Source organism: Macaca mulatta, chromosome 12 (assembly GCF_049350105.2).
Source record: "Macaca mulatta isolate MMU2019108-1 chromosome 12, T2T-MMU8v2.0, whole genome shotgun sequence".
Lineage (NCBI taxonomy): Eukaryota > Metazoa > Chordata > Mammalia > Primates > Cercopithecidae > Macaca > Macaca mulatta.
Genome location: NC_133417.1, coordinates 64,041,576 through 64,053,971, shown reverse-complemented (window position 1 = coordinate 64,053,971; position 12,396 = coordinate 64,041,576). Strand labels below are relative to the sequence as shown.

General features: G+C 46.4%; 2 protein-coding genes across 34 annotated transcripts in view; one reads left to right on the top strand and one right to left on the bottom strand.

Annotated features, from left to right (window-relative positions):
- The window catches only part of TANC1 (tetratricopeptide repeat, ankyrin repeat and coiled-coil containing 1), a 265,725-nt gene that overhangs the window by 3,690 nt on the left and 249,639 nt on the right, over positions 1 to 12,396 (bottom strand). For all 24 annotated transcript variants that reach the window (XM_001093218.4, XM_028830727.2, XM_077957059.1 and 21 more), the window contains 7 exons: positions 11,740 to 11,873; positions 10,015 to 10,138; positions 9,200 to 9,375; positions 4,588 to 4,720; positions 3,209 to 3,300; positions 1,015 to 1,161; positions 84 to 184 (listed from right to left, as the gene is read on the bottom strand). In XM_001093218.4, the coding sequence (XP_001093218.3) occupies positions 84 to 184; positions 1,015 to 1,161; positions 3,209 to 3,300; positions 4,588 to 4,720; positions 9,200 to 9,375; positions 10,015 to 10,138; positions 11,740 to 11,873 (907 nt within the window). The remainder of the gene's footprint in view (positions 1 to 83; positions 185 to 1,014; positions 1,162 to 3,208; positions 3,301 to 4,587; positions 4,721 to 9,199; positions 9,376 to 10,014; positions 10,139 to 11,739; positions 11,874 to 12,396) is intronic.
- WDSUB1 (WD repeat, sterile alpha motif and U-box domain containing 1) overlaps positions 1 to 12,396 on the top strand; it is an 85,945-nt gene that overhangs the window by 57,116 nt on the left and 16,433 nt on the right. For 2 of the 10 annotated variants that reach the window (XM_077956265.1, XM_077956259.1), the window contains exon 11: positions 9,169 to 10,346. The exons of 7 other annotated variants lie outside the window; for them this stretch is intronic. In XM_077956265.1, coding sequence (XP_077812391.1) covers positions 9,169 to 9,218 — 50 coding nt within the window. In that variant the 3' untranslated portion in view covers positions 9,219 to 10,346. Of the gene's footprint in view, positions 1 to 9,168; positions 10,347 to 12,396 lie in introns of those variants that run through there. One more of the 10 variants, XR_013401787.1, reaches the window with a different exon arrangement.

Sequence of the window (12,396 nt, the reverse complement as noted above, 5' to 3'; positions counted from 1 at the left end):
AAAACCTCCCCAAATTCGACAGACAGGTTTGATCCCATAGGAAAAAAGTCTTCTCTACACACAAAGATAACTATGGACAGTACCTGCTGTTTCTCTTTGCTCTTGCTCTGGCATAAAAGGCTTCATAGGACTTGGGCTTCATTTCGAGAGCCTTGGAAGCAAATTCCTCTGCCATGCCAAAGTCCTGGTGTCAACAAGAAATACAGGAGTCAGAAGCACTGTGGACACACGATTATGGGAAGCCCTTCTAGCTTTGTTAGAAAGGGTAGAAGCGCCCTAAGGCACAGCCAGAGAGGGAGGAAGGGAAAGGTCTGTTTTCTGTTCATTTTTAAAGTGAGGAGATAATGACAGTTGATTAATATCATTAGGAGAATAATCCACTACAGAAAACAGTGGTAGTAACAGTGCCCCAGAAGGCCAGAGGGTGGAACCTCACACCCCAGTGGAGAGGCAGCCTCAGAGAGGAATGCAGACGCTGCATCCATTCTGGCAGCAGGGCACAGAAGCAGGCAGCTCAACAGACTGGGGCAGGAGGATGCAGTTAAAAAAAAAAGGTAGGAAGTACAACTGAAACGGATCTACTAGTTACAAATTGACTATGAGTTCCCCACGACTGGTTAGAAACGAGTTACTGGCAGATCCTCTGAGCAAATCTAACAGAAGGCAGGCCCACCACACTAGGCTTGGGTTGGACTCTCGTGAATCTGGGGATGGCAGTGCTGGCAGCATCACTGTTGGGAAGCTGCAGAGGAACAATCTGCATTTGCTTCTCATCACTGAGGCCAAGGAAATGAAACCCAAGTGCATTCCTTCAACATCATGCGAGGAGCATAGCAGCAGTGACCAAACGATGGTCATGGATAGGAGCTGTTTCCCACATGCCAGGTTCATGTAAATGTGCAAGCAGATTGGACAGGAGGGCCCAGGATTTGGTCTGGAGAAGGGCGGGCCTTCACCGCTGGGGAAGGGCTCTGTTGCTGGAAGACTGGGTTGGAATAAAGGGGCACAGCTTACATTTGTTTTTCTTCGGCATCGAGACAGATTGAGATAGAGGGAAACCCTTAATTCATTGAAGGGTCTCATGTCCTCTCCGAATCCTTCTCGAGGAAACTTCCTTAAGGCATACTGGTACCTCTGGGCTGCCTCTTTCATCTTCCCTTTCTAGGATTCAAAAATCACAAACATTTGTCCTTTTTCAGAGGCTGTAAGATGAATACCCTCCCACACCTGGAACACCCTGGGGAGTTTACTCCCCCCTGCAAACCCATGACAGAACATTGAAAGCATCCAAATAAGTGTCGAGGTGGGAGCTAGTTCACTAACTGGGCTGACGCACGTGGGTTTCACTGTCCTCATACGCACCCGCATCCTGTGGTTACACCGTGAGAAAGAGTCTGTGAACTGCTAGATTGATAACTATCAAACTTAATGTATCAGATTATCTTCTGGTATGTATTTTTGAAAATTATTTCAAGAATGATCTCATATCTAAAGATATTTTAATGCTAAGCATAACAGAAATCAGATGAAAAAACTGATCCTATTCCTAGGACAAGTAGCCTCTTGTAGATGAACCTAGAGAGTTTGCTGCAGAATAATTTTTCTTCTAAGAGGAACTAAAACATGGGATTTAAAAATCAGAACAGCACCACACATCATTTTCAAAGCTAAAAAAATCCATTTGCTCAGTCAGTCCCACTGCACAGCAGGTATAAAGCCTGTTGAAAATGGCTTCGTATTTCCGACATAATTGCCTACCAAAATCCATATTAAAAGCACTTCAAAGCCACAACAATACACACTCTCAACTCAATTTCAAACTGATTCCAAGCCAGGAACCCTGCTGGGTCATGCTATATTGCCTATTTATTTGTTACTATTAAAAAAAAATGAGAAGGAAAAAATCTACAACATAGCAAGTACAGGTGCCTAACAGTAAAAAGGATGAACATGGTCATAATCTAGTTTCCCCTATAATCTTTTAATTCTGTCTGGTCACAGAGCTTCAAAGAATAGTGACCTATGCAAATGGCCTGCATATCTATCTAAAGCAGGGGTTGGCAAACTATAGCTTGGAGGCCAAGTCTGGCTGACCACCTGTGTTTACAAATAAAGTTTTATTGGGACACAGCTGTGCTCATTCACTCTGTGCTATCTGGGGCTGCTTTTGTGCCCCCACAGCAGCACTGGGGAGTTGTGACAGAGGCCACACGGTCTGCAAAGCCTAAAACATTTACTGTCTGGCCCTTTACAGAAAAAGTTTGCTGACCTCTGACCTAAACTGTTGTCTTATTTTAAAAAAATTTAAAGTGAAGTTTATTGATCTGAAAATCGTATTTCCACTTCCAAGGGAAAATGGAAAAAATTAATTCAGTCTCCTGAGTAACTGAGGTGTTACTTGACTATATTAAGTAAAAATATCTCTAAAACAGGTTTCAAATTCTAGAAATTCATAGATACTAAAAATTAGATAGGAAAGGCTTAGGAGACAGAATGACCCTTTTCTTCTAGAAACATCTGCTGGGTGTTCCTCTCCCACATCTCATGACGGTGCCTCAGCATGGTGTTCTGAACTCAGAACATGAAAGGCTGAGGAACCTCCTCTATGACGTTCAGTTTACCTAGAGGTGACTCGGCTTCACGCATGGCTTCAGACAGTAAGCATCACTACAGCCTCAAGAATTAGCTCAGAAATAATGGTTCTCAGACACAAAGAGAGGTGCTTTCTACCTTTAAGATTCTGCCGGTAAGATATTAAGCCAACAATGTGGGCATGAAGCCAGGTCAGCCCCTCTTGGCACTTTTTTTTTTTCTTTTGAGACTGAGTCTCACTCTGTTGCTGAGGCTGGAGTGCAGTGGTGCGATCTCAGCTCACTGCAACCTCTGCCTCCTGGATTCAAGCAATTCTCCTGCCTCAGCCTCCCGAGTAGCTGGGATTACAGGCACCTGGCTAATTTTTGTATTTTTAGTAGAGATGGGGTTTTGCCATATTGGCCAGGTTGATCTAGAATTCCTGGCCTCAAGTGATCCGCCCACCTCGGCCTCCCAAAGTGCTGGGGTTACAGGCGTGAGCCACCACACCCAGCCACCTTTTGGCACTTCTATTACATGGATTCTGTGCAGTAGCACAGCTATGGCCATTATATACCCAGTTAAGAGCGTGCTCCGAGGCAGTTTCAATGGCAAAGAAAAGGGCGGCACCACTTACTTTGTACATCACATTTCCTTCCTCCATTAATTTCTGTAAAAGTATAATCAAGATATCAGGTTTGGAAGTGGCCATCGCCCAAGCAGCATTTCCTGCAAAACAAACACGCATTCAGAGGCGCTTCAGAGGCCCCAGGGAAAGGATCCCAATTCCTCCATGGCCCCACAGCTGGAGATCAGCACCAGCAGGAGCCCAGCTGGGAGCAGGACGCTGGCGAGGCTCAGTTGCTAATCCTTTCCACTGACCTGGGCACTCGAATCTGTCCTTGTTATTTTACTGAAAAAAGTAATGAGAAACAAAGGCATCCAAGCAGCGAAGACTCATCCCTCCCTTCCGAGTGGGATGTGAGGGAAACTGATTAAATGAGGCCTCAGCACAACCTCCTCAGTTCCTGCAGCAGCCACCGTGCAGGCATGTGTTCTCAGCATGCAGTCCCTCCACCCTGTCACTGCGCTCTACTCCCAGATGTCATGGCTTCTCTCTCCTACCCTACAGCTCGGCCACCTGCCTGAACTCTCGGGACACTGTGGGAGGAGTGCTGAAGAGCACAGCCCTGGAGCCAGCCTGCCAGGTCCCCATGGCGAGTACCACACAGCAGTCCTAGGGGAAGCCATTTAGCTGCTGGGTGCCTTGGTTTCCTCATCTGTAAAATCATGGGATTGTCACTGAGACTTTCAGGGCTGTGGTAGGGATTAAGGCAGAAGGTGAAACTGCTTGGATAGTTCCTGGCACTGTTCACTGCTTGACAGTACTAGTGAATAGCATTTCCCTCCCAGTGCCCTACCCAGAGCTAATCTTGACCAAGGGCCCCACACATTGAACCAAAATAGGGACCCTCCCCACATCTGGAATGGTGTGTTGTGTCAAAGCCAGCCACGTGGAAAGGGCTTTCCCTACTCAGGAGCCCTTCCATGATCCTCAAGTATCGTCCTAGTTTGTCTCCATGAAATCATACTACTACTACTTCACAGAAACTTGCTGTGGTGGCCACTTCCCCACACAGCTGACTGGCTGCTCTAGAAGAGTGGCTCAGCCTCCGCTGCTGCTCAGAGTCACCTGGAGAGCTTTCAGCAGCACCGCCCGGCCCCACCCCACAGCAAGAGGCTGAGCCAACTACTCTCTGGCATGGTTCCTGGCCACTGATACCACTCCAGACTGTCCTTCAACACCAGTCTCTGCTTTCCACACCCTCTGCCAGAAACACCGTGAGCTACTTACACATTGTGTATAATGATGATTAAGTGAGACTGAGAGAGAGATGTGCAAACATCTGACATCTTACTTCCTAACCTGGGAGCAGGTCACTCTCTGTGCTCTCTAGGCTTCTACAATCGGGAGCTCACCCCTCCTCCTGCTCAAGGGAGGCAGTGCTCACTGACCTAATTTGGCTCCCTTTCTGAGTAGCGCCACCACTACGGACGTGTTTCGGCAGCCGATGGCTCTGTCCAAGGGCCGCATCCCACTGTGGTCCACATGCTCGATCACGGCTCCCTTCTCCACCAGGTACAGCACCTGTAGGGACAGCAGAGGCCTGAGCAGCAGCTGGGGGCAGGAGTTCAGGGGTGCACATGGATTTGGCGGGGGGCAGTCTTAGCTTCAGTCTGAATGTAGATGCTTCTGCCTATTAAGGATCCTAGAACAGAAATAAAGTGGACACGAAATAGAGAAGAGGAGCTGCAATCCCCAGCTAAAACCTTCACTGCTGAAGAGATTTTGCTGTCAGGGATGAGGAAAGCAGGGGACACGCTGCCATAGGTGGGTGTGTGCACACATGCATGATCTGTCATCTCATACCACTCCCCAGGTCACAGAGATGGGACACAGTCACCTTTGCATCTCCAATGAAGTAGGCAGCAGACTTCTGCAATGAGCTCCAACAAATGAGCAGGCCACAGCAGTGGTGACTTTAGAAATACTCAGACCCACACAACCTGAGCACGGCAGACTGTTAAGATTGGCAGCTTGGGACTGGATGGACCTGAGTATAATCCATTTCAAAGATATTTGAAGGAAATTGGGAAAGTAAAGATGGCAAGTTTGATACCACGGTACAAGGACTGATTTGATGTGATAAAACAGCTGTCACTTGAACTAAACCGGAAACAAGAGGAAGAAACACTGTGGTCACTCAAATTTCTCCATTTACTGGAGCCATTTTAGCCTATAACCATTTTTTAGCCTGTGGCTATTTTAGATTTTCATGTGGATCTAAAAAGATATGCTTCCTATCATCCACTCCACTATTCAAAATGACACTAAGTAGAGGGATTATCTATATAAAGAACTAAACCCAACTACAAAAACCAAATAACCTCATCTTTAGAATGGGCAAAGGACTTGAATAGATTTCTACAAAAATGATCAACGAGTGGCCAACGAGCATATGAGAAGATGTTCAACTCATACCCCTTACGATGGCTACTATTTAAAAAAAAAAGAAAAAAAAAAAGCTACTATAGAAAAAGCACCAAGACCCAGACATGCAGGGCCATGGCTTCCACTGCCAGGTTTGCAAGCACCTGTCTCTCTAGCTAGTCCTTCCACAAGTACTGGCTGGGTGCGATGGCTCATGCCTGTAATCCCAGCAATTTGGGAGGCCGAGGTGGGCGGATCACCTAAGGTCAGGAGTTCAAGATCAGCCTGGCCCACATAGTGAAACCCCATCTCTACTAAAAATACAAAAATAAGCCAGGTGTGGTGGCACAGGCCTGTAATCCCAGCTACTCAGGAAGCTGAGGCAGGAGAATCGCTCGAACCGAGGAGGCGGAGGTTGCAGTGAGTTGAAATTGCATCACAGCACTTCAGCCTGGGTGACAGAGTGGGACTCCATCTAAAAAAAACAAAAAACAAACAAAAAACAAGTATTGGTGATGATGTAGAACAATTCTGGAAACCTTGTGCACTGTGGTATGAATGTACAATGGTGCAGCAGCTGTGGAAAAAACGTAGGGCAGTTCCTCAAAAAATTAAAAATACAATCACTGTATGAGCCAGAAATTCTGCTTCTGGATATATACCCCAAATAACTAAAAGCGGGGTCTTGAATAAATACTTGGCCACCCATATTCACTGCAGCATTATTCACAATAGCAAAAAACATAGAAGCAACCTAAGTGTGCACTGACAGATGACTGGAAAAACAAGATGTGGTATATACGTACAATGGAGCAATATTCATCCTTAAAAAGGAAGGTAATGCTATTCTAACACATGCTACAACATGGGTGAACCTGGAGGACATTATGCTACGTGAAATAAGCCAGTCACAAAAAGACAAATACTATATGATTCTACTTACATGAGATCTCTAAAGAGGTAAAAAACTCACAGAGACACAAAGTAGAGTGGTGGCTGTGATGGGCTGGGGGAGGTGGAGAGTTGTTTAACAAATACAGTTTCACCTTTGCAAGATGGAAGGTTCTAGATACTGGTTGTACAACAATGTGAATAGAATATACTTAAACTACTGAACTCTATATGTTTAGAAATGGTTAAGAGTAAATTTTATGCTATGTGTTTTTGCCACAATATTAAAAAAATGATGTTAGAATGCTAAGTTCCTTCACTGTTCTCTAATTTTGATAAACTACAGAATGTGGAAAGGTAGCTGAAAAATAAGTGTAGACATGTGAGATTTAGTTGAGTATGTTTTTGAAAACTGACATGAAATAGAGTTTACAAGGTATTGGAAGTTGATACCATTTAACTCTGACAGCGCTGCCTTCTAAAAGCACCAAGGCACAGAGGTGCAGGGCCATGGCTTCCACTGCAGGGTCTGCAAGCACCTGTCTCTCCAACTAGTCCTTCCATTAGATGTATTGAACTACTGGAAACTGGTAACTGTCATGTAGCTGACTATTCCTCTGGCACCTACTGGGTGCCTAGGGCATGCAGCCTGACAAAATCACAGTTTCTGCCCTGAAAGACATTTCAGAGTTCTCAGTTTATTAAGGTTTTATTCCCTCAACCCTTGATTAGACATGGGCATTTGGCAAAGGGATAAAGAGTGTCCAAAGCTTTCCATATTATTTTTAGGCAATGCCATATCACTTTAAAAACAACCAGTATATGTACATGATGAAATACTATGCAGGCTTTAAAAGAAGGAAATCTTACCATTTGCCACAACATGGATGAACCTGAAGGACATTATGGCTAAGTGAAATAAGCCACGCACATAAAGAGAGCATGATCTCACTTATATGTGGAATCTAAACAAGTTGAACTCACAACAGAAGCAGAGAATAGAAAGGTGGTTACCAGAGGCTGGGAGACAGAGGGACCTGGGGAAAGGGTAGGCACTGGTCAAAGGGTACGAAGATTCAGTTAAACAGGAGGAGTAACTTCTGGAGATCTGCATAGCACTGCAACTAGAATTAATAACTTTAAAAAATTATTTTATTTATTTAATTTTATTTTATTTTTGGAGACTGAGTCTCACTCTGTTGCCCAGGCTGGAGTGCAGAGGTACGATCTTGGCTCACTGCAGCCTCCACCTCCCGGGTTCAAGCAATTCTCGTGCCTCACCCTCCCAAGTAGCTGGGATTACAGGCGCCCACCACCACGCTCAGCTAATTTTTTTATTTTTAGTAGAGGTGGGTCGCTTGATCTCGAACTCCTGACCTCAAGTGATCTACCCATCTTGGCCTCCCAAAGTGCCGGGATTACAGGCATGAGCCACTGTGTCCGGTCAATACTGTATTGTTTATTTCAAAACAGCTAAAAGAGATCTTAAATGCTCTCACCAAAAAGAAATAATATTTGGGTGACAGATACATTAATTAGCCTGATTTGATCATTCCACAATGTATACATGTATCAAAACATCACACTGTACCCCATAAATATACACAATCATTTGTCAATTAAAAATAAAACTTTGGGCATGGTGGCTCATGCCTGTAATCCTACCATTTTCAGAAGCCAAGGTGGGGAGATCACTTGAGCCCAGGTGTTCGAGACCAGCCTGGGTAACATAGTGAAACTCTGTCTCTAAAAATTAGCCAGGTGCGGTGGTGCATGCCTGTATTGCCAGCTACTCAGGGAGCTGAGGTGAGAGGATCTCTTGAGACCAGGAGAGCAAGGCTGCAGTGATCACAGCACTGCACTCCAGTCTGGGCAACAGAGCAAGACTCTGTCTCAAAAATTAATAATAGGCCAGGTGCAGGGGCTCACGCCTGTAATCCCAGCACCTTGGGAGGCCGAGGCAGGTGGATCACGAGGTCAGGAGTTGAAGACCAGCCTGGCCAACATGGTGAAACCCTGTCTCTCCTAAAAATACAGAAATTAGCTGGGCATGGTGGTACGTGCCTGTAATCCCAGCTACTCAGGAGGCTGAGGTAGGAGAACTGCTTGAACCCAGAAGGCGGAGGCTGCAGCAAGCTGAGATTGTGCCACTGCACTCCCACCTGGGCAACAGAGCAAGACTCCATCTCAGAAAAAGAAAATAATAATAATAATAAATTAAAAACAAAACAAAACAACTTTTAAAAAAAGCAACCACGTAGTCATTAGTCACTTACCATATATAAAAGTACTTTCTAAATGATCTATGCAAAAGTTTTATTTATATGGATGACTGAGAAAATCACGTATGGACATGCATACGCATATTCACGTATGTGTCTTTTGTATGTGCTGTTTGTAAGCAGGTATTTTTAAGCTTTTATGAGTTGAGTAAAATCCTAAGTCCTGGAATAGATTGCATGTCACAGAATTAAAGAAAAATGAAAGATCCCCGACAAGACAGACAGACACACACACACACACACACACACACACACACACACACACACACACACAGAATAGATTGCATGTCACAGAATTAAAGAAAAATGAAAGATCCCCGACAAGACACACACACACACACACACACACACACACACTGACGACCCTGAGACACAATCTCATGCAGGCCCTGGAGTGAGCTGTTCACTTCCTGGGGTTTCTTTCCAATGCAGGTGGAGGTGGGGAACACCTGCTGGTACTCACAGTCTCGGCATCACCATAGAAGGCAGCCAGGTCCAAGGGCGTGCGGCCATTCTTGTCCATCTGGTCTATCGCAGCTCCTTCTTCAACCAGATACTGGACCACTGCCCTGTGACCTTTCAGACAAGCCCAGCTTAATGCTGACAGACCCTCTTTGTCTAGAGAAGAAAGGGCTGCACCTGAAAGGAAAGCCCATTCACAGAACATGAACCTTATGAGATGACAAAGACAGAAAGCAAATAATTGCACACCTGCAGAACACCTGGCCTGAACCGAGTGTCAGTCAAGCACTGTAAAGGGTGACACTGGCCAGATGGGCTGGCAGAATGGTCATCGCTGCTGAAGAGGAATACCAGGCACGTGGCTGTGTTGCCTATTCTCTCTACTGTATATCAGAAAATTTCCGTACAGCCAGGCGCGGTGGCTCACATCTGTAATCCCAGCATTTTGGGAGGCCAAGGATCACGAGGTCAGGAGATTGAGACCATCCTGGCTAACATGGTGAAACCCCGTCTCTACTAAAAATACAAAAAAAATTAGCCAGGCGTGCACCTGTAGTCCCAGCTACTCGGGAGGCTGAGGCAGGAGAATGGCATGAACCCGGGAGGCAGAGCTTGCAGTGAGCCAAGATCACGCCACTGCACTCCAGCCTGGGCAACAGAATGAAACTCCGTCTCAAAAAAAAAAAAAAGAAATAAAGAAAGAAAATTTCCATAACAGAAAACTTAGAATTTGAATCAGAAAGCACTGAATGGGTCTGCTAAAGTTCTCTCTCTGTGTCCGTCCAAAAGAAACCTTTGAGGGCATGGTGCTGCTACCTTTTGAAAGGAGGAATTCCACGGTGCTCAAGTGCCCTTCACAAGCAGCCACCATGAGGGGCGTCCGGCCTTGCTTGTCACTTAGGTTCACATCACAGCCGCGTTCCAACAGCAGTCTAACAATCTGGAAGAGACACTTGAAATTATCATCCTCCTGCTGCCTTTTCAACCACACCTGCTATACCCAGACAGGTTTCTGAACCTTTAAAAGTAGTCAAATGACTTTCTTTCAAAAATCCCTAAGTTGCGTGAACCATGGGGCCTGGAAAATCTTTCCACTATATTCCTTTGAACAGAATCTTTTCCAAAATATATGCTCTTTTCAACATGCTCAATTCATTGCTGTTATCTACTAAATATACACATACCAGACAGAAATGGTAATTTGGGGGAGGAGGGATGCCAATCACAATCTCCAAGGACAAGACAGCCACAGGGGCATGGGAAAATGAAGCACAACTCAGGGGGGCAAGCAGCAGTCACGGGGTCCCCCATGGGCACTGAAGCTAACTAAGTACCTACAGCTGAGTGCAGGGCAGGAGGGGGTCGCAGAAAGAAGCTCGTCCACTACACACCCAAGCCATGGGCTTTCTTAAGATGCAGCACTGGCGGATGGCATGCCCTTTGGGGAAGGCAACTTTTAGCAAAGCACCCTGAGAAGATTCTCAGCCCTAGAAATACACCTTTCAACCAGGCATGGTCATAAGGTTGGGGAGGAAAAAACCTCAGAAAACCAGATGGGTATCTCATCACCACCATCCCAGCAGAAACTGCTTCACCCAAAGCTTAGCCCAAGTTTTTCCCCAACACATCACCTGTTACATGGCCGCAGCAATAGGAGGTGACACATTCCCACTGCCTTCTTGCTTGTTATCCACTAACAAATGCTTTCCAAACTTCCCCGTGACTTAGGACACAGCAGAGCCAGGAAAGGATTAGCCAGAGGATCAGGGTGAACCAGTGAGGGTGACAGGGAACAGATGGTACAAACCAAGCTCTTAGGAATGGAAAGAGGAGAAGAATCCTGCCAGGAAGCACTCACAGCTCCTACCAAGGGAGCCAGCAGGCATCGGCAGAGATGCGATTCCATGACCAAAACTTTGGTCTAGAACATTCTTCTTTGTAATGGTCATAACATCCTTTGTATCCATAGTGTATGTGTAACCTGGTGCTAGGTGAGGGGTAGGTATGTGGTCACTGTTTATGAAATGAAGGAACACGGATCCCCTGGCTCCCTTGAATGAACCACAACAATGGATCATTCATAGTAAAAAACAAAACAAAACAAAAAAACTAAAACTAAAACCCAGCCCGAATCAGTGCTGGACCAGATGGAAACATTTTCTTTTCCAAAGAGCACAAAAGAACTGCTCTTCTTCCAAGTATGTTGGACAAATGCGTCCCAAAACTACAACACGTATGTTAGAGCAAGTCTCTTGTTACCACGATGAGTCCACCCACTCCACCTCCCTCCACAGCTGAAGGCAGTGGCTGTGTCTCTGACCTGAATAGCTCGGCCTTGAGCAGCCTTGCTCCCCAGCCTATGTGGCCAACTGTGTTATCTTGTCAAACGTGTGGCTCTATCAAGTAATCCCGATGGCACAGAAGCCGAGGATGGGGAACAGACAGGTTCAGGGGGCTGCATGTGTTCTCAGGGGAGCCAGGCAATAGTGAACTCCATCCTCACTCATTGCTTCTGAAGCATTCAGGGGCCCCCCCGGGTACCTGCCAATGCCCCTGGCGTGCGGCACAAAACAAAGGTGGAACCCCTCTCCTGTTTGTCCGCGACACAGCAGCTCCACGCCCCAGCAGCAGCTCGCAGACCTCCAGCTTCCCTCTTCCTGCAGCAGCAGTCAGGGCTAAAGGAAAGTCACATAGAGGGGAATCTGTTAGCATGTGGTGGAGCACAGATGGCCAGAAATTCTTTGACAGTTCTCTCCCCCAGTGGGAGGTAGGGTCTATATGTCCTCCCCCTTTGAACCTGCGGGGGCTCTGTGACAGCTGTGACCAACAGAACACAGCAGAACAAATTCTGTGTGAGTGTCAAGGCCCAGGTCCTAGGAGATGGGCTGCTTGTACATCCTTGAACACTCTTTCCTGGAGGCCGGATGCCATGCTGAGAGGAAGCCCAAGCAGTCCTGTGGTGAGACCCACAGAGAGAAGAACTGAGGCCTGGGCATGGCTGCCAGTTCCAGATGGGCTCCCAGGAGACAGCCAGCACCAGCCGGCCAGCCACATGCATGTGCCATCTGGAAAGGGATCCACCAGCCTGGGTCAAGCTGCCCCAGCTAAAGCCATGTGAGCAGAGGTGAGCCATCCCCACCATGCCCGGCCCAAACTATAGATTCAGAGGTGGCTAAGTTTTTTTCTGTTTTTCACAGG